Raw genomic sequence first — 21,837 nt, 5'->3', positions numbered from 1 at the left:
AGTGGATGATACTTCTCATCAGAACGCCCAGCTAGTAAAAGTAGTAAACACGCCCCGATGTACGCACATAATACACGCCCAGTTGTACTTTTACTTTTCAACACGCCCAGTTGTACTTTTGCAAGCCACATTTGCATAAATACAAAAATGGTCATAACTTGGCCAAAAATGCTAGTTTCTTAAAAATAAAAACGTTACTGTAATCTACATTGCAGCGCCGATCTGCTGCAATAGCAGATAGGGGTTGCAAAATCTGGTGACAGAGCCTCTTTAAAGTGTAACTAAATGTTCAACAAACTTTGATTGGTGTGGTCCGAGCACTGAGACCCCCACCAATCCTCTTTGCCTTTTTCTGCCATGAAAATTTAGTGTTTCTCCCTTTCTACTTATTGTAGTGTTTTGTTGTTTGAACATGAAAAATACATCTATAGAAATAATCTGTAAAGCTATGTCTTGAACATTTACAGTGGTCCTTGGTATTTTTGGTCCTATACGGTCCTTCACCCAACTCCCTGAAACCTATTGAGGCATTTAGAAACACAAGACAATGGTGGAGATTGCAAAGTTAAAGTGGAGGTATTGCCCATAACAACTAGTCAAGTTTCTATTTCATTCTTCAAACCGCTAGCAAGTAGTGCTTCCTAGAGGTTGTCCTCTTCTGAGTGTTCAAGGATTACACCTTGTGAGTCACCCTAAGGGTATGCTCACACCGAGCGGATATGCTGCGTAAAATCACGCTGTGTATCCGCCCTGCTCGCCGCAGGGAATTCCGGACAAAAAAACCACATCAAATTGTGTCCACTGTGGAAAACTGTACGTAAAAAAAAAGTTACATACTTACCCATAACCATGGCGACGCGCCCTTCTGACGTCCTGCAGTCCGGCCTCCTGGGATGTCGTTTCATCCCATGTGACCGCTGCAGCTTGTGAGTATTTGTAAAGTATCTGCCAGGCACAACTTCTGTGTATACGCCCATGGGTAATCAGTCTGCACCTGGTTCTATGCTCCTAGCTATTTGACCTTGCTTCATACTGACCCCGGCTTACTGACTATTCTCCTGCTCTGCGTTTGGTACCTCGTACATTCCTGGTTTGACTCGGCTCATTCACCTCTCTTGTTGCTCACAGTGTTGCCATGGGCAACTGCCCCATTTCCCTTTGCTTGTGTCCCCTTGTCTGTTTGTCTGTCGTGCACCTACCGAGCGTAGGGACCGTCGCCCAGTTGTACCCCGTCGCCTAGGGAGGGTCGTTGCAAGTAGGCAGGGACTGAGTGGTGGGTAGATTAGGGCTCACTGTCTGTTTCCCTACTCCCCTGCCATTACAGTATTAGTTGTTTGTTTTTTTCTGAGTTGCAATTTTTGCAGCAGCTTTTCCGCCACAAAAATCGCAACATCTGCTATTTGTTCCGGGTTTTACCTCTTGATTGAATTCAATGGGGAAAACCCCCAACGAAAGCAGCGATTACGCAAATACAATAGACATGCTGTGGATTAAAAAAATGCACCTCAGGTCAATTTCTGAGCGTTTTTGTCCGCTCGGCATTTACGCGGCGTGTGGATGGGATTTGTTCAAATCCCATCCGCTTTGCCGCTATTGTATTATGCTAAATGTATTATGAAAAATCTGCAGTATTTACGCTACGTGTGAACCCGGCCTAACTATTGGCCTTGTGTGAAGTTAGACATTAGAGAATTTGAGCTACCCGGAAGCTAGTTTTTCTGCAATACCATACAAGGCAGACGTCTGGGCTTATTTTCAGAAACTGGCACAGATATAATGTTGTGATTGTTAAATTAGATGAACGTTACAGACAAGTTATGGAAGACTAAGCTTTAGAAGTGACTAGCCTGAATGAGGTGGTAATAGTAATGTCATACAGGGGTTGGTATGGATAAGAACAGGAGTGAGGTTCTTCAGTAGGTTCGATGGTGGCCACAAAGAATACTGGCTCTGCTAGAATTGTATGCCAGAGAGTGTCGCCCCTTGATTTCTGTTGGGCTGGTTGCTGTATGTCTGTCAGCTGGGGAATCCAACAGTTATCCCAATGTTGCCTGACATCTGACTGTGATTGTTGTTGTCATGTTATTCTATATAAAGCTGTAACCTAAACTAAAATAAAATTGAATGTTGTGCTATTCGCTTGGTAAGGAACCATCCCATAGTCAAAAGTAATTGACCCTTCCAACTGAAATAGGCGCATATATTTCCATGAGAGACAGTTGTGATACCCAATGGCCCACATTTATTAAGGCTGGCGTTTCATATAGAGTGAATTGTGCTAAATTTTTTTAAAAGGTTTTCTTAATAAATTTGGTGCATTTTAGATTGTCCTAAAGTCAGAAAATGAAATCTTTGCCTGCATGGTCCTTCAACAAATACGATTTTGGTCTAAAAGTTGTATGCAATGCCCACTTCTATTAAAGTACGGCCACTTTCCCCGGCACTTTTTAAAACTGGCGAGTGCTGAGAAGACTCGCAAAATTTACCATAAAAATGGTGTGCGCCTTTTTGGAGCTCAGTTTACTTCAAATAAACTGATTAATAATTGTGGGCCATTGTCTTTTTTTCTCGTAATTATTGTATCTCTTGCTGCCATGCTGTTGGTAAAAAGTAGCTGCTTCTACTGTGCATTGGCATGAGGTTCAATATACCTTGAAAATAGTCAGACACCCTTCAAGGAGGAAAAAGCTGCAGAGAATATCCTTGTTGGGAACGTTGTGGTCTGTGACGGTGCTGACCATAAATCAAGTATTGTCCATGTTTCTTTCAAGGTAAAGACGCTGTGTTTCTGCCGCAATGTTATCTGACAAGATAATTAACATTATTTAAGAAGTATGACAACATCTGCCCCTTGACAAATTGAATTATTTTATTTAAGCTTTTGTCTTTTTTTAATTATCTTATGAATCACGGCTTATTAAAGTAAGGTCAGCGTGCTCCTTGTTTTTAATACTTGATCAATTCTGCTAGTCATATATCTGCTTAAGGGGCCCAGCTATTACCTGTTCTTTGTGAGGAGTTCTGCTCGTCTATTTGAGTGACTGTGACCTCAAAGAAATAATAGATGCTTACAGGGATGATGTTTCAGGAACACTAGCTTTTATGCAGTCGAAAAGAACTGTAATGGTTAATATAAATCATTAAAGAGACACTACGACCAAAACTAAAAACTTTCCCACGTGTATGGACTTCCATGTGTCAGTCTCTCACCAAGTATATTTCTTGCTGCTTCTCTCTCTATATATCAGACTGGGATGGTTGCTTAGCAGCAGTGTGAACCAGGCTCGGTGACTACTTTCTCTACCAGAGTCTATGGAGATCTATGTGTCACCCATCACAGGCTTCAGCAGTTCCTGTACCACATTAGTATTGCACAGGGGGGGACAGAAACTTCTATTATCCGCTACCACTGATACTTAGTCAGGTTCCTGTCACACAGGTATAATGTAGAAGTATATAGTGCAGCCTCCCTCTCTGTATACTTATGGTTTCTCAGCTTATTTAGGAGAATAGAGAGAATGATAATCAGTGTCCCCCGGCATGCTGGTCAAGTGATGCTGTGCTGAAGCATCATGGGATTGATAGCAAAGCAGAGAGGAAGAGAAAGCTGGAGAAATCAAAGAATCAAGATGGAGGCTTTTATTTTTTTTATTTTTAACTCCTTAGTGACCACCAATACGCCTTTTCACGTTGGTCACTAAGGGGCCTTAGGCTAGGCTGACGCCTTTTCACGTGAGCCTAGTCTAAGTCCTGCACGGGTCTCCCGTGCAGGTTGGAGCCGGGGCTCTGCTGTCTGATGACAGCTGAGCACCAGCTCCAACGCGTGCGATCGAACTTTACTTCGATCGCAGCTTTTTAACCTGTTAAATGCCGCAGTCAATAGCGACCACAGCATTTAACTTGTTTACAGAGGGAGTAAGCTCCCTCTGTCACCCATCGGCGGCCCGCAAATGCAATCGCAGGTCTCCGATGGGGTGTCATGGTAGCCGGAGGCTTGATGAAAGCCCCCAGGTCTGCCCTGGACATATGCCTATTGGGACTAATAAAATAAGTCATCAATGTGAAATAAAGATTAATAATAAAAATTACAGTAAAAAAAACTGTTTTTTCCATAAAAAGTGATTTTATTTAGTAAAAGTGTAAAAAATAAATAAAAGTACACATATATGGTATTGCCGCGACCGTAATAACTCCATTAATAAAGTTAATATGTAATTTAAACCGCAAGGTGAACACCGTAAAAAAAACCGCAAAAAACAATGGCGAAATTGCCATTTTTTTCCATCGCCCCGCAAAAAGTCATAATAAAAATGAATCAACAAGTTCCATGTTCCCCAAAACAGTACCAATCAAAACTACGTCTCGTCCCGCAAAAAACAAGCACAAAAAAAATCACTACATTGATGGAAAAATAAAAAAGTTACGGCTCTTGGAAAGCAACGATGCAAAAACAAATAATTTTAAAAAAGTTCAAAAGTGTTTTTATTGTGCAAAAGTCGTAAAACATAAAAAACCTCTACATATGTGGTATCGCCGTAATCGTACCGACCCACAGAATAAAGGTAACATGTTATTTGCGCCGCACAGTGAACGGCGTCAATTTAAAAACGCATAGAACAATGGTGGAATTTCAGTTTTTTTTTATAATCCCCCCCAAAAAAAGTTAATAAAAGTTAATTAAAAAATTATATGTACCCAAAAATGGTGCTATTAAAAAGTACAACTAATCCCGCAAAAAACAAGTCCTCAAACAGCTATGTAGACAAAAAAAAAAAAAAAGTTATAGCTCTTTGAATGCGACTATAGAAAAACGAATAAAATTGCTTGGTTATTAGGGCTTAAAATGGGCTGGTCACTAAGGGGTTAAAGCACAGACAAGGCAGCAGTATGAAAAATAAGTAAAGCATACATAAAAGAAGTGTAGAGTGTGCTATACGTGGCGAATGCAGACATGGAAAGTTGTGTTTCCACTGGAGGTCTTCTTTAAGGTAGTAGTGTTGAATATGTTATTCACCTTAATATTTACAGCAATTGCCCAATATCTCTTTTTATTGTGATTCGGGTAATAGGGGAAAACAGATGCAAGGAAATCAAATTCCCCACATCTCTTGTGGAGACAGAGCCCTGGCACCATCAACAGGACTGAAATCTGTTGCGATGTGCTGAAGGTCAACACAACAGCGCTAAAATAATGCCTAAATTCTGTTCATGGTGCCAAGGAGAGTAACTGTAAGGACTTTAACTTTTGCACCGCTCTCCCACGTTAGGAGAAACATTCCCACTTGTAAAGGGGTATATATTGGTTACTATATTATGTAAGTAGTGAACCTTTGCTTTAAAGGGTGTTTCCATTTTTGGACATTCACTTTTTGTTTGTAGGGTACCCCGACGATAGGCTGATCAGAGTGTTCCACTGCTGGATCCACCGAATGTTATCTGTTGGTTAATCTGGTACCAACTAATCCTTTTCCTGGCAGCGCCACCACAGGGATAATGTCAGATACATCATTTGTATGATCATTTTTTTTTAAGCCTGTTGGCAGCTTCTGGAACAGTAATAAATGAAATAAATAATGACATTGTGATTACAATTTAAAGGGGGTTTTCCACAAAAAACATTTATCACCTATCCATAGCATCATTGATAAATGTTAGATTGATGGGGGTCCCCATTAATCGCTAGAATAGGAAACCTCTATACCCTGTTCGCTCTAATATGATGGTGGACCCTGACTGATCTAACATGGAAATCGTTATGCTGGACACATTTTGACATCCATAGCACCACTTGTTCCTACTATTTAGCTACTATAGTGTAACTCATGTTAATTTCCTCTCAGGCTGCTCCAAGTCCCTGCCACCTCTGCCAACATTCATGAAGAGGAATTCAGCAGCAGTAGAGTAAATGGTTATTTATTGTAGATTTCTGTCTTCATCAGAGTTTGTCTTATTTTTATTTCTTTGTGCTAATTTTACAGCTTTTACGCAGCTACTGAATTTTACTTGACACTTTTATTTGCCGGCTCATATGTCACATCAGAAGCTTTATTGCACCGCGAGTGTTATAGAACTCAGAATAAATCAATTGCTGTGATCTTATTATTGTGTCTTGTAAGGTAAAACGTCTCATTTCCGAAGATCACTAATTGAGTCTGTGTTAAGAGAAGAGATGTCACTTTCAATTATCTTCCACCTTGGAGAAAAAAGAACTGAAAGTTGTCAGGAATTAAACATTATTATTATTACTATTATTATCACCATCACACCTTCTAAATTGGAAGCAGGTTTTAGGATTCTCGAAGAAAAAACAACATAAAGATAATTGTGGTTTATTTCCAGTTTAGAGAGGTTACCTAAGGGCTGCATCTCAGGTACCAATAATGTTCTTTTTAATAAAGCGCTCGGCTCTACTTTTTTAGTTGTGACCTTTTGGTTCCTCTCATGTTCTTCAGCTGAAGAATGACAATGCTTTCATTGATAGACCCGAACCTCCTCACCTGTCTATTCTCTTCAGCAGGAGAATGGAACATGACATGTCTTTGATTCTTTATAAGCCAGTTCTTTGTGGAGTCTTTCCTACTGAAGAAGGTCAAGTTGATCTTAAACTCTGAGACCGGGTTAAACAAAAATATGTGGAAATGATCAAATACAAACAACATTTACACAGGAGAATTCATTTATAGGGGTCAAAACACAAAAATGTGGGTGGTCTTCAAGTAGCAGAGCAAAATGTAGCAGTATATACATGTAAAAATTGAAGTATTTAACTCTTTGTAGCCTCAATGTGAGTTCAGTGAAGGCTTTGCGCACACAGTCATATCATGGTTCCATGCAAGAGCCATATATTCAGTTCCAGGGACTGGAAGCCGTCCTGGGAAGTCAAAAAAGCCTTTTTCCAACACAAGCTTTGGAAAAGGCTTCCCTGACTGCTAGGACAGGATATGGTCCATCCTTGGCACAAAATATAGGACAGAGCCGTAATACTGGCATGTAAATAAGCCGCAATGCAGTAGGTTAACCTGCAGGACTGTGCGCATGCCACCATCCTGCAAAGGCCAGGGGGGGGGGGGTTTACCTATAACCCTTCAATAATTAGACCGACACCAATTTTCCTTTTAACGTGGGTTGACTCGAGGGTCGGCCACAGCCTTATTTATTATTTATTTATTATCCAATTTCCACATAACTTATTAACCTTTTCATACCCGTATGCCAGCCTGCCTAGGGCAGGGCATGTAGGTCACTTCTTTTATAACAAAATACTGCCTGCTGTGACATAGGATCTCCCCAACACTCCACCATCTTCACCACCACATAGCCATAACCATAACATCTCCCTCACACGTCGTACAAAATTCCAAGAATAGCACCAATCGTCATAAACCGCTCATGAAATTAACCGGGTAACTTGTCCTAAGTACTTTCTTTGTCTTTTTTTTTTTTTTTTATATAACCATTTGATCACGTGAGACACTCACAACCCAACATAGGGAGGGAGGGTGGGACAAGCAAACGGCCAGAAGAGGAAGATGGCCGCCCTCCGCTGACTTAAGAACCCTTGCCATGAAGGGAGGGTCCCCGCCCGCAGCCCGCTTCCGGAACGCCCATAGGGGCGGGTCCCTATGTCCCCATCATGCCTCCTTACACACGCTGCTCCCTGCTCTACCCGCCCTGGCCTGCCTGTTAACCCTTTAACCCCCGCTGTGCCGCACAGTCATGAGCCCAGCGGCTAATACGCCTGAGGGCTTCCAGGACTGTGCACATGCCACCATCCTGCAAAGGCCAGGGGGGGGGGGGGGTTTTACCTATAACCCTTCAATAATTAGACCGACACCAATTTTCCTTTTAACGTGGGTTGACTCGAGGGTCGGCCACAGCTTTATTTATTATTTATTTATTATCCAATTTCCACATAACTTATTAACCGTTTCATACCCGTATGCCAGCCTGCCTAGGGCAGGGCATGTAGGTAACTTCTTTTATGACAAAATACCGCCACGAGGAGGATGCGCATTCTCAACTGCGCACCCCTCCTCCCCCACGACCCCCGGTCAACCTGAACAAAGCCTCCTCCATGCCATCCTGGAGACCGGACAAAAAGATGTCCAGCCCAATATCCGTGAGGTGCACCCCATCCGGCAACAGTAAACACCTATTATCCCCTTCCAACTGCCTATGCCGAATAACCACCCCCCCCCCCCACCAGCTCTGACATACCTTGAGACCCTGGTGTTCAACAGGCGCCTCCCCCTTTCAATAGCGTTAAGATCACGTGCTCCCGCCCATTCCGCCCGAGGAATCACCTCAGATCATACTAAAACCAACTGGGAGAAGAACGACGTAAACCTTTCCAAATCGGACTGAATCAACGCTATCAGCTCGCCCAACCGCACCGAACACAGGTCGTTCCCTCCAACATGTATCACCAACACGGTAGGAGCCGCCCGCTGCCTACTAATCGCTACCACTTCCGGCAAGACATCCAGCCATCTTAGCCCACGAACTCCTCTCCAGTGCACATCAGATCCCAGGATCCCCAACGAAAGACCTCCTGGCCGTATAGAAGCCCGTCGTTCAGCCCAAAAGACATAGGAATGGCCGATAATCCAAATAACCGGACGAGGACCTGCAATAAACATAATATTAATGTAAAATCAAATCCGGGCGAAACATTCAGAACGCCAGCGCCCTATGCGCCGAACCTCCCCATCGGGCAAACCCAGTTCGCTGGCCGTAGTAGCAGCACCTATCCGGAATGAGTGAGTACCAAACTCCTTGGGGGGAAACCCAGCCCTGGATAAGGCGGACCTGAACACCGCCGTGAACTGGAACTTGGTAAGAGGTTTGCCATCTGCATGGGCTAGGAACTGGGCCCCGGGCAACCTGGCCCGCGCGTATTGTGTAATGGCTTGTACTGGGCAAGCCGGCCCAGGTACCGGCCGCAGAGAAATCCAACAACCCTTCCCAAACGTATCTGTCTTAGACCTCCGTATGCGGAAACGGACGCCGGCACTAGCCAACACCACGTCGTCAGCAAGCAGGCCCCCCGGGCGGGTGGCCGCCATGGCTACCAATTCGGAAATGCGTAGGGCACCGAAAAAGGCCAATGCAAACGCCGCAGTGAGCAACTTAACTTCAAAGGGAGAAGAACAGACGACCGGCAACTCCTGTAGCAGTTTTATTAGAATTGGGTAAGAGACCGGGCGCCTCGACTCGCGCCTGACCGCGGACTTCTTCCATCCCTTTAACGCCTGTGTTATGAAAAAGGACTTGGTAACATCCGGCCACGCGCGCAACTTAAAAAAGAAGGCCAAACCTGAGAGTCGCCGCTGCGCTATCGCATCCGAAACCCCTTGCTATAATAATTTAGACAAGTAAGACAACACGTAAGAGCTAAGATTAGCCGCATCCGGCCCCAAGGGGCGCTCACCCACCACCTCCAGCCACTCGTTCCATGCCTTACCATATGCCGCCCAAGTGGATGGTGCGAGCGATGCTCTCACAAGGGGGGGTCAACTGAAGTCCATCATCTTCCACAACGAGTCCGGGCAGCTGGCCCCCACCAAGTCCGCCTGTGGGCAAAGTGAACGGAATGCCTGCCAATTAAAACGCGACAAAGCATCAGCAACTTTATTACAAATACCTGGAATATGCCTGGACCTGAAATTGATGTTGTGTTGGAGGCATCTTAAAACTAGCCGCCTTAGCAACACAACCACCGGGGGGGAAGAAGAGGTTAAGTGATTCACAGCATGAACAACACTAGCATTATCTGACCAGAATACCACTGATGAATTAGCCATTCTCTCACCCCAAAGCTCAACTGCAACTATGATAGGAAATATTTCAAGGAGCGTCAAATTTCTGCACCAGCCCCGATCACGCCACACTGGAGGCCAGGGAGAAGCACACCAAGATGAACCGAGAATGGCGCCAAAACCAGCGCAACCAGCGGCGTCAGTGAACAACTGAATCTCGTGGCTGGATACCGGGGGGCTACGCCAGCACGTTCGACCCGTTATAATCAGCTATGAAATTGACCCACACCTGTAAGTCACTCCTCAGCCCTGCAGTAATGCGCACGTGGTGTGTAGGGGACCGAGCCCCAACCGTGGCTAACGACAAACGACGCGAAAAAATACGGCCCATGGGCATGATCCTACTTGCAAACACCAACAAACCCAATAATGACTGAACCTGCCGTAGCTGCAATTTTTTTGGCCGCAATGGCCGTGGACAGGTGAGACCTCAATTTTGCGACCTTGTCCGCCGGCAAACGGAACACCATCTGTACCGAATCAATCTCGATTCCCAGGAAAGACAAAACCGTAGTAGGTCCCTCAGTCTTTTCCTCCGAAAGGGGGACGCCGAACCGTGCCGATATACTGCGAAACGAATCAAGCAAAGATTGGCAACGTGTCGAACTGGCGGGGCCTACGAAAAGAAAATCATCTAAGTAGTGTGTAGTGTACTTACAACCCGTAACGTCTCTCAAAACCCACTCTAGGAAAGAAGTAAAAACCTCGAAATAATAACAGGAAATGGAGCATCCCATGGGTAGGCACATATCATAAAACACTTGCCCTTGCAACTGGCAGCCGAGTAAGTGATAACAATCAGGGTGGACAGGCAGCAATCTGAACGCGGACTCCACGTCAGATTTTGCCATGAGGGCACCCTGGCCCGCCTGGCATACTAATTCAACTGCCCTATCAAAAGATACGTAGGAGATAGCCGCTAGGTCCTTATCTATACCGTCGTTAACCGAACGCCCCTTGGGGTATGACAAGTGGTGTATTAAACGGAATTTGCCGGGCTCCTTCTTGGGAACTACGCCTAAAGGGGAAACCCGTAAGTTAGGGAATGGTAAGACCGAGAAGGGGCCAGCCATCCGGCCCAACTCCACGTCTTTGTCCACCTTGGCCCTGACGGCCTCCGGGAACTCGGACGCCGATTTTAAATTACCCGAAAAAAGGGGGCGCCGGGTTGAAAACGAAAGGGATAAAGAAACCAAATGAAAAACCAGTCCTAAGCAGGGCGGCTTCCCCCATCTTGGGGTACCGGTCTAGCCATGGCAACATCTCTAACACGCGGATTGGGGTCCTCGATCCTACCCGTATTATTGGGACGTGGGCCTTGAGCGCTCCGTCGATTGCACCGCGCGGCTGGGTGGGCGGCGCCGCAGGATGAGCATTCGTGCTTAAATTTGCAGGAAGCGTAAAATTTACAGTGTCCTTCATTGAAAAGCCAGCAGGACCCGTTGCGCTTACTGTTGAGGGCCCCGGCCCCCGCGGCTGCAAATGCTGGTGGGGAAGGGGCCCCGGGCTGAAAGGGGCGTTGTGACATCATAAGTCTGAGCCACACATCCGTTGCCTTAGTGTCCCAACCCACCTCCGGTTTTTGTGACATGCGCCTGCGAAACTCCTCATCATAACGCCACCAGGCCGTACCCCCATGAGACTTATAAGCACTAAAAACCGTATCTAAATACACGAAAAGCTGGAATGATTTTCCCGGGTTATTCTGAGAAGCTACGCATCCTAACACCGCAAACGCCTGTACCCAATTGTTAAAAGTTCTCGCTACTTTGGGCTTGGTCGGGACCCCTCTTTCAAAACGACGTTCCCTGTCGACGGTAGCCGAGTCCACAGACACCAGGGACCAAATATCCACGTATTCATTACGCGCTATTTTTTCCCGGGTATCATCAGATAAATGAGCTCCAAGGGGGGGAATCCCGCAAAAATACGTATCCCTGAAGGCGGGTAAGGAAGGGCCGGTCATAGACGTAGACGCTTCCACTAGCGTTTTTGGTACCTCCAGCGGTGCCGGGGTGGGGATGGCGTTCGCCCCACCCGCCAACAGGGATCGCAACAAATTCACAATTTCAACATCAGATGTAGCCCCCGAACCCCAAGCCCGAAGGCAATCATACTCACTGCGTCCAGAAGCTGGCGCTGGGACCAGAGCCGTTGAAGGCGGCGGTGGGGGAGGGGCAGGTGCAGAGGATGCTACTGGCACCTCTCCCATCCTTGAGCTCGCGGACCTTCGGCGACCGGACGCCCGTGTGCTATGGCGACGCCCGTCATGGCTGCGGCGCCTGCCTTGATGGGACGACCCAGTGCAAGAGCTCGACGATCCAGAACTTGAGGATGAAAGAGTCCGTCTACGACGCGATCGCCGACTGCTGCACCTGGAGGGGGAGCGGGATCGCCTAGTCCTGTTGGTGCCCCTTGAGCTGACTGACGACGCCCGCTCAATAACGTCCGTAGCCGCAAGACTAGAACCCCCGGCAGCAGGAACGACCAGTGCATCCACAGTAGTCGTGGGAAGAGGCGGCGGTAGTGGTGCCGGTTGCATCACTCTTGGGGGATCCTGCCCGCAGTGAAAGAAGTCCTCCTCACTGTCACCTACTGAATCGCTGTCCGCCACATCCAATGGGGGGGTGACGTTTCATGCCACCCTCCCGTAGCAGCGCTAGGTGGGATGTGCTGCGGGACTGACCCTCTGGTGCTGCTTCTAGTTCCCATCCCACGACCTGTTGGAAGGAGAGTCGCTGCCGGATTAGCCTGTGTACACCCCAATGGCGGCCGTGCTGCTGCCCTAGGCCGAGCCCTTCCCAGTCCAGTGGAAGTAGCCGGGCCTGGAGACGGGGGGATCACGTCCTCCTGCCGGTCTTGCGATAGCTGCTGCGCGGGACCTAACTGTGCCTGCGCCACCCGACTAGGGGCCTCTGCCCGAACTCGCTGGGTACCGGAGGGGGACAACCGCACTGGCGGCCTAGAGCGACGCCCAGAACGCCTCGCGGGGAGCTGACTGCTTCCAGGAAGTTCGGGTGCCACGGTCTCGTCTAACAGAGACTGCAGCCATACCGAACCCTCACTATGCAGGCGAAAGCGGATAATTTCCTCTAACTCTTGCCGGTTCATGTTCCCGAGGTAAGTTTACTCACCACCGTGGACAAGAAAACGGCCAGAAGAGGAAGATGTCCGCCCTCCGCTGACTTAAGAACCCTTGCCATGAAGGGAGGGTCCCCCGCCCGCAGCCCGCCCCCGGAACGCCCATAGGGGCGGGTCCCTATGTCCCCATCACGCCTCCTTACACACGCTGCTCCCTGCTCTACCCGCCCTGGCCTGCCTGTTAACCCTTTAACCCCCGCTGTGCCGCACAGTCATGAGCCCAGCGGCTAATACGCCTGAGGGCTTCCAGACCTATGCAAGGCCGTGTATGACACATTGTGATATCACTATGACTTGGGCCAAGTTAAAGACTCAACTTTTATATCTCTCTTATATACTCAACTCTTAAATAATCTCTATCAACCTATTAAGTTGAAGGCAATTCATTTCTCCATCACTTAATCTGAGTTTTGTATATAATACAGTACATACTTCTGGTATTAGTCGTGATAATTGTGATGATCACATGAGTGATCGCATGATTGATCACTTTGCTACATCATTGCTGTTGATTCTTAATAGCTGTTTTCTGACTTTATAGGCAGCCTTATGCTGCCCATACACATTCGACTAATGTCAATGGCAATGTCATGTGTATGAAGGCCTCCTGACTGTCCCAGCAGATGTAGGAGGACACGAGGATTGGGCATGTTGGATTTTGACTAGTTTACCACCAGACAAGCCGATGTCAGAGGTGGCTAGCGAGCCTGAGGGCTTATGGGAAGCTCAGGAGAAACATCTGCCAACTGTACTGTTAGGGATCAGCCAGGTACTACGTCTAGGTATACTCCTGGGTTTAATCAATCCACACCTGAGGCCAGACCTGTTCGACTGACACCATCTCCCACCAACCAGGGTGGCAGGCTTAGGAGTGGGAGAGCCTATCGCGGCCTGGTCAGTCGGAGTTAGCTCCGCCCCCTGTCCTTTATTACCTGCCTTGTTCTCCTCCTCAGTGCTTGTAATTCTTCTGGATTCCTGGCCCCACTGCTGCTTGCTCCAGCCTGCTTCTGCCGTGCTTCTGCCTTGCTGCAGTTCCGCTTAACCTGCTTTGCTTTGCCTCTGGCTTGCTTCCTCCTCCGTGCTCACTTGGGTATACTCCACTTCATCCTGGTCCGGACTGCTCATTCACCGCTCCGTTTCCTCGCGGCGTTCCGTGGGCTACTGCCCCTTCCCTTGCGTGTTCCCTGTTTGTTCTCCCGTGCACTTAGACAGCGTAGGGACCGCCGCCCAGTTGTACCCCGTCGCCTAGGGCGGGTCGTTGCAAGTAGGCAGGGACAGGGCGGTGGGTAGATTAGGGCTCACTTTCCCTTCACCTCCTTCCTGCCATTATATGTACAAGTATTTTGTCAACAGCCCTCTTATGTGTGGCTGTATCCTTGACCCACTACTCTTATCTACACTTGTAAAGCCAGGAACATACATTGATAGTTGATGTAAATCTCCTGCACCACTTGTTGTCCTTTGTGCTTGTTTGACCTTCCACGTGGCAGTACCTGACAAAAAGAGGAAATCCAAAGCACTGGAGCCTACCATAAGACTTAAAGGGGTTGTCCACTTTTTAAAAAAATTTGTTTATGTATAGAATAGGAAATCATACAGTTTTCTACTATAAATGTATTAGAAATTTTGCTCACATAATTTTCTTATAACAGTGTAGTAGGCCCCTATCACAGTAGAATGGTATAGCCCACAGATTAGTCCTGTGTAATTTATCCATAGCTGTAAATAAAATGTTTCAAAAAACACGACATAGAGAGGAGACAATGTAAGAGCTGCTCCTACACAGACACCAAATACATGATGAGTAATTAGAATTACTTTTTACTCCTCAGTAAAATATTATTCACTTGTTAGATACTTGGATAGTGTTACAGGAATGCCATGGTCACATGATGTGTGGGTGGTGGGTCACATGACTGACACCATGTTTAGTCTATTCTGTGATCACATGGATACATTACTATTGGTCATCCGTCACCCATAGACCCAAATGTTCAAAACAAACGTATATGTTTAATGTATTAATTTTTTTACTGGCTCCATGACAAATTGTATAACTATATGTGATTTAAGAAAAAGTAAGGGTAGACACAGCTATAGATTCATATATAATTTCTTATTAATCTTTCAGACTGGAGTCACCTACGCGATCCTTGAGCATGGATGCCCCGAAAGGAGTTTATATCAAGGCTCAGACTGGAGAAATTGAGGCTATTTCACGGAGGGATATTAAATTACACAGCAGCGATGGAATGGTTTGTAATCTTCATAGATAATTTAGACATTGAACGAGGTTAGTTGCAAAAGTTGGGAACTCGGTCCAGCAGGTACAAGGGGGGGGGGGTCATCTGAAAGCAGAGGACACTTTGTCATAAATGGATGGGTAGGTTATTTACCAGACATCTGCACTTTACTTGAGCAATGGAACCATATTGTTCCAAGGAAGGGAGACCTCCCTTCCCCCACATCTCCCGCTAGTGTGCTGAATGTTCCACCTTCTATATAAAGTCTTCATATACAAGCTCGAATGACATGTTCAGGAATTCTGTGAATTTTTTTCCATGTGATTTGGTCAATGATCAACTTTTCTCTTATTGTGGAAATAATCGGCCAGACATTAAAGGGATTATCAAAAAGTATTGGCAGTGTACTCACTGCAGTATGTGAATACAATCGCTAATATACATTCCGGTCCCCCGTCGCACTGATTATGAGATTTTAATAGATTTTTATCACTCTGGCGGGGGACTGGAAGTCTAGTTGCACAGTGTTCCTTGATGACGACACGACTCTTTGTCATGTGACCGGCCCCGCTGTAGTCCATGTACTCGCTTGTAGCAGTAGTACAGCGATTACATGGAGTACAGCGGGGCTGGTCACATGACAAAAAATCATGTCATCATCAAGGAAGACTTTGCAACTAGACTTCTGGTCCCCCGCCAGCGCAATAAAAATCTATTAAAATCACATAATCCGCGCGACGGGGGACCGGAATGTATATTAGCGATTGTATTCACATACTGCAGTGAGTACACTGCCAATACTTTTTGATAATCCCTTGTATATTAGCGAGTGTTCTCACATACTTCATTGAGTACACCGCTAATAATTTTCGGTCCCTACATAACCGCTTTAACTCTAATAGGCAATTCTTAGGTATTCCTCAAAGTAAGCACATTTCCTTCAGACTTGAGGTGCTTATCTTCTGACACTATTGTATATTACTAATATGAAGCACAGGTCGTAGTTTATCACCACCCTCTTCTGTGCAGCTTGAGTTGATGTCTTTGCTGTTTCACTTTTATGATCAACCATCTTTGAAATCATCCTATACCCGAGGTATCCAACATTTTGCACCTTGTGAGCCACATTCAACTGTGAATGGTGGTCAGGAGCCATATTCACCTCAGAAATGGTGTAGAGAAATAGCCAATATGGAGACACACGAAAACATGAACTTACATTATTTTGCATACTGTATAAATATTTCAGTGTGGAATTTGGCAAATGCGCATTGGCAAGCAGAAGGAGCTTCAAGCATTCAGTCTATAAATCTTCAACTACAGATTGGCTGCAGTAAAGAAGGTGGTACAGGCAACACTGCATGTCTTACTGTGGAAAATAAGCATTGCACCATCCAAATTGGTACCGTGTGTGTGTGGGGGGGGGGTGCAGGTTATTATATAACTGTAATATTGTCAATGTGGATATCATATTGTAGCAAGTGCATAACTCAGGGCTCTTACCAGGAGCCACACAATTGGGAGTCACGAGTTACATGTGGCACTGGTTCGGAACCACTGTCCTATACAAATGGGACTTAATCTATAGGTTTTGAAAAAGTGCCATGGGTGAACTTAAAAGGAGTTGCCATCATGACAAGTCCTTTTTATACTGAGGTCAAACTGGCGGTAAGCTCCATCTGGCCAAAAATCTCTCATGTAGGAGGTGCTGAAGGAGAAATGTAGTATTAGATGGTAGCCATTCATATGATACATAGACTTTCTTGGTCCACCAAAATCAGAGCCGCTGTTTGCATTTAGAGTTTAGATTGTATGTCCTACTGGGTACTGGACCCGAGTAATACATACTGAGAACTACGCTGTAGATTATTGTGGTCCTAAATAAATAAATGAAAATAAATAAAAGTTAATAAATAAGTATTTTTAAAATGCATCTACTATGTGTATCAGAAAAGGAGGCAAGAATTTAGGAAATAATTTAATGTTCACATTTACATGTGATTACCATATTCATTGCTTGGCTCAATTATCCATAGTGATTAATCCCTCTATTAATTATAATACACAATTCCATGTAGACAGTTTTCTTACCAAAATATATGCCATTACTTGATATAGAGTAAATCATTCCCGAGCTCTCTACAAACCCATCAATCATTTCCAGGATGAACAAGGCACTTGACACTTTTTATGTTCACACTGCAAAATAATAGCATTGTGGCCATTATGAAGCCCTGCAGAAGTCACACTGGGATATCGCCTGCTAAAATGTCATTATTTATAATGGCCTAGAAAAAAAATGCTTTCAGAGGAAAGTCCAATGAGTCCAGTTCTTGCTTTTAAAACAGTGCACTAAGCTGTCAGTCACCTGTCTCGGTACAAAGTCTTTCTCACCCACCTAAGCATCATAAACTTTTATACGTTCTTGAACTTTTCTGGCCAGAAATATGTTGCATGCCGGCAATTGGCATACTTTATATTGAAGAAACCCTACTGGTCATGTGATCGCTGCACAACGTATACCACCAGGAATCATTGGTTTCTGAGTTGCATATGTTTTTTGGACTTCATAGCCCCCTATAGGAGGCCACTATAGCCTTCTTTAAATGAGGCATAAAAAGAAAGAGAGAAAAGTAATTTAGTGTATAATTAAAGGGTTTTTTCACCATTAGTAAGTGACGGCATATGGAGCTCCGACTGCCCCACCGTAAGCACTGTGGCTCTTTCATAGTATTTACCTGCACAGCGAAGCTTAAAGTAGTTGTCATGTGGAGAACATTTATCACCTATCCACAGGATAGGTGATAAATGTCTAATCGCTGGGGGCCCCACTGGTGGGACCCATCAATCACTAGGACAGGGGTCCTGCACGACCACTGTGAAGAGGAGCTTGAATAAAGTGGTGGTCCTGCATGCGCCCTGCTGCTCCATTAAATGTCTTTGGGGCTGACGGAAACAGTCGAGTACAGCACCCTGCTGTTTCTCTCAACCCTCATAGACATTGAATGGAGTGGCAGGGATAGGGGATATATGTCCTTCCTGGGACAACCCTTATAAGCATTTAATTAATTGGGGCTGTACAATTGGTGGCTGGGAGTGTGCAGGAGAAAAGCCTAAGTGACCTCCTGTCTCTTCATTCTCCAGATAAGCAGGGGTCCCACAGGTTTGGCCCCCACCGATCAGTATTTTTTTGTAGATCCAAGTGATATGCTATACCATTAGCAGATAGGAATATCCCTTTAAATGTGAAAAAAAAAAATGTTTTTGTTTTTGTTTTGAATCTACAGGCCTGATGTCCTCAGGATAGGCCATCAATAGCTGATGGGTCAGGGTCTGACTTTCGGTACCCCAGCCTATCATCTGTTTTGAAGGGGCTGCAGCGCTCGTAAGAGCGCTGCTTCCCCTTTATTCTTGCTCACTGTGAGTCGTCGACCACGCATTTAGCGGCGATTCACATATATTGCAGCCTTTTCTCTAATTCCCTTCAATGGGAGAAAAAGTTGCAATACCTGTGCCAATAAATGTGTGTCAATGATTCACAGTGAGCAAGAAGAAATGAAGGGGAAGCAGGGCTTGTATGAGCGCTGCAGCCCCTTCTAAACAGCTGAGCGGCGGGGGTCCCGAAAGTTGGACCCTGACCCATCAGCTATTGATGGCCTATCCTGAGGATAGGCCATACATTTTTAGTGGCTGGAAAATTCCTTTAATGGGTGCATGACACCTATGTAAAGTGGGTGGATTTTTTTTTTTTTATTTAAGATGTGGATCTGAACATTATAGCCATGGCTTTAATTCTGACTATCTATCCTTATAGGTTCATACAGTTTGTTCTTTAAATACATTGTGTTATAGTGATTTTTGGATGTACCTATTTTGTAAGTTACTGATAATTTTAACTCCCTCAATCAGATCAGGCTATGGTTCAGTTCACAAGACATATGGGCACTATATGTGCACTAGAAAATGCATCCAATGTATACGTCTAACGTGTTCATAGACCTCTATTGGCCAGATGTATGCCAAAAGTGTTTTGTCATAAGCCTGACCGCTATCTGTCGCTATAATATGCTTTTGAATACACGTATTCACCACGTATATACCACGCAGTGATCTTTTTTTTTTTACATTCTGTTGCACATGTCTGGGGCATATATTCAGCACCACTTTTTAAATCTGACAGTGACAGCGATTTCAATATGCCGTTTAAGTAACGGTGATGCACTTGCCTAAAGGACATGAATATATTTTGGGCATGAAGGGGTTAAAAAATTTAATATTCTGTAATAATCTATCTGCAAACACACAATTAATATGTTGATTCCTATAGTAACATTTGTTTTCTTTGTAACACAGGTAGTGCTGGATGCTGAAAAAATTATTTTACCCAAACTGCCTCAAGGTACAAAATCTAACTCAGCTGACAGCTCTCAGGAACTCTATGAAATATGTGTCTGTCCAGATGGAAAACTGTATCTGTCGGTAGCGGCATCAAAATCCACTTGCCGGGAATACAGCCGAGACTGTCAATGAAGGACTTTTCTAGGCCACTGGATAATAGATGTGAATTTTATATCAACTGGTGACTTGAAAGGATTTAGATACTAAAATCATAAAACACGTGGGATGCAAATTTGTATTTCAAAACACAATTTTAAGAAGAATATTAAAATATTTTTTTAGCCGGTGTAAAACAGCACAAGTTCATTTTGACTTGGAAATTAATCGTCATCGGTTTGTCTTTGGCTAAAATTAAAAAATATGGGCTGGAGTTTTTCTGGAGCTCGGCCACCTTATATGAAGTATTTTGTCGCGTCACTGAACGGTGACGTGATTGTTGAACTGGGTAATTAATTGAAACCTATTCTAACTTTTTCTCCAAATTCAAGTCTTTTTCTGCTTATAGTATGCATTATTCTATTAATTTGATCTTAATGACCTGTTTCCAATATCTAAAAAATGAATTGGTGCCAGCAATATACTATGCAACCTGTACTGCAATAATATATCTCATATGGTTTGCTGTTTTTATTGTGTGTTATATTGGGTTGTAAATTTTCTATGTGTAATCTTTAAGTCCTTCAATTGGCATTTGAAGAAACAGGTAATATGCTGGTAAAACAATAAACACACTGTTTTGTTACGATTTGGTAATAGATTTAAATTTTTCCTAATACCTCACCAAAGTTTTTGCTAAAGTTCTGCATGTATATAATGGACTATTTTTGTATTTTCAGGGTAACAGCTGGCAATATTTGTGGTCACACTAGCCCTACGTTAGATGCATTCACGCCCGTATTTGAAGCTCATACTGGCTTAGACAGCTTTAGTGCTGTACTATAGTACAGAATAAGGCCCATTATTTTTCCAGGCATATGCCCCAACCCTTTATATAGGTCACACCCCAAAAACATTCCCAACCTAATACCCTTGAATCACAAATAGTGCACCTGACCCCCTGTTCAAACCCCTTATATTATACCCTATTCAGACTTAGACTATGTTCATGTCTGTGTAGTCTCCATTAGGAGCATTCGTTGCAGATTCGGTTAAAATGTTGGAAAAAATAGCGCAGCATGCTGTTCCATTTCTTCCAATAAAATAACGGATATTCTGATGGTAGCCAGATGGAAATTAATGGGTTCCGTCAGGCGCTGTTAGTGTTTCTCATGCGATGGCTCATGTGCTTCTGATTTACTTTGTTCCGTTCCTGTGACGGAACAGAAGAACGGTAAACCCTAGCACATATTTGAACGAAGCCTATCAGATGTGTTAACCCTTTACTTTTTCTTGAATTGGTTAAACCGCTTAGTGACCACCAATACGCCTTTTCATGGCAGTCACTAATGGCGGCCCAATCTAAGTCCTGTATGGGTGTCCCGTGCAGGCTGGGCCCGGGGCTCGGCTGTCTGATGACAGCCGGGCTCCTGCTCCAATGACCGCGATCGAAGTTTACTTTGATCGCGGCAGTTGAAATTGTTAAATGGCGCGGTCAATAGCAACTGCGGCATTTAAAATGTTTACAGGGGGAGGGAGCTCCCTCTGTCACCCATCGGCGGCACGCAAATGCAATCGATGGCCGCCGATGGGGTGCCATGGCAGCCGGGGGCCTGTTAAAAGCCCCCAGGTTTGCCCTGAGCATATGCCTATTAGGACTTGCCAGAGGCACGTCCTAATATATTGCCTGTCAGATTTACACTGACAGGCAATAATGCTCTGGTATACTAAGTATACCAAAGCATTATAGCAGCGATCTAAAGATCGCATAGTAAAGTCCCCTAGTGGGACCCAAAAAAATAAGTAATAACTGTGAAATAAAAATTATTAATAAAAATTGCAGTAAAAAAAAATAAAACCATTTTTTTCCCATAAAAAAGTGGTTTTATTTAGAAAAGTGGAAAAAAAAAATAAAAGTACACATATATGGTATCGCCGCGACCATAATGACTTAAACAATAAAGATAATTGATAATTGAAAACCGCAAGATGAACACCGTAAAAAAAACACAAAACACAATGGCGATATTGCTATTCTTTTTCCATTGCCCTCCAAACAGGTAATAAAAGTTAATCAATAAGTCCCATGTACCCCAAAACAGTTCCAATCAAAACTATGTCTCGTCCCGCAAAAAACAAAC

General features: G+C 44.7%; 1 protein-coding gene across 6 annotated transcripts in view; it reads left to right on the top strand.

Moving 5' to 3' along the window:
- Positions 1 to 20,342, top strand: part of SGCG (sarcoglycan gamma) — a 279,818-nt gene extending 259,476 nt beyond the window's left edge. For all 6 annotated transcript variants that reach the window (XM_075850001.1, XM_075850000.1, XM_075850004.1 and 3 more), the window contains exons 7-8: positions 15,091 to 15,214; positions 19,556 to 20,342. In XM_075850001.1, the coding sequence (XP_075706116.1) occupies positions 15,091 to 15,214; positions 19,556 to 19,732 (301 nt within the window). In that variant the 3' untranslated portion in view covers positions 19,733 to 20,342. The remainder of the gene's footprint in view (positions 1 to 15,090; positions 15,215 to 19,555) is intronic.
- Positions 20,343 to 21,837: the final 1,495 nt, after the last annotated feature.

Source organism: Rhinoderma darwinii, chromosome 2, assembly GCF_050947455.1.
Source record: "Rhinoderma darwinii isolate aRhiDar2 chromosome 2, aRhiDar2.hap1, whole genome shotgun sequence".
NCBI classification, from domain to species: Eukaryota; Metazoa; Chordata; class Amphibia; order Anura; family Rhinodermatidae; genus Rhinoderma; species Rhinoderma darwinii.
Note: the sequence above shows the minus strand (reverse complement) of the source record. Positions and strands in the feature narration are given on the sequence as shown.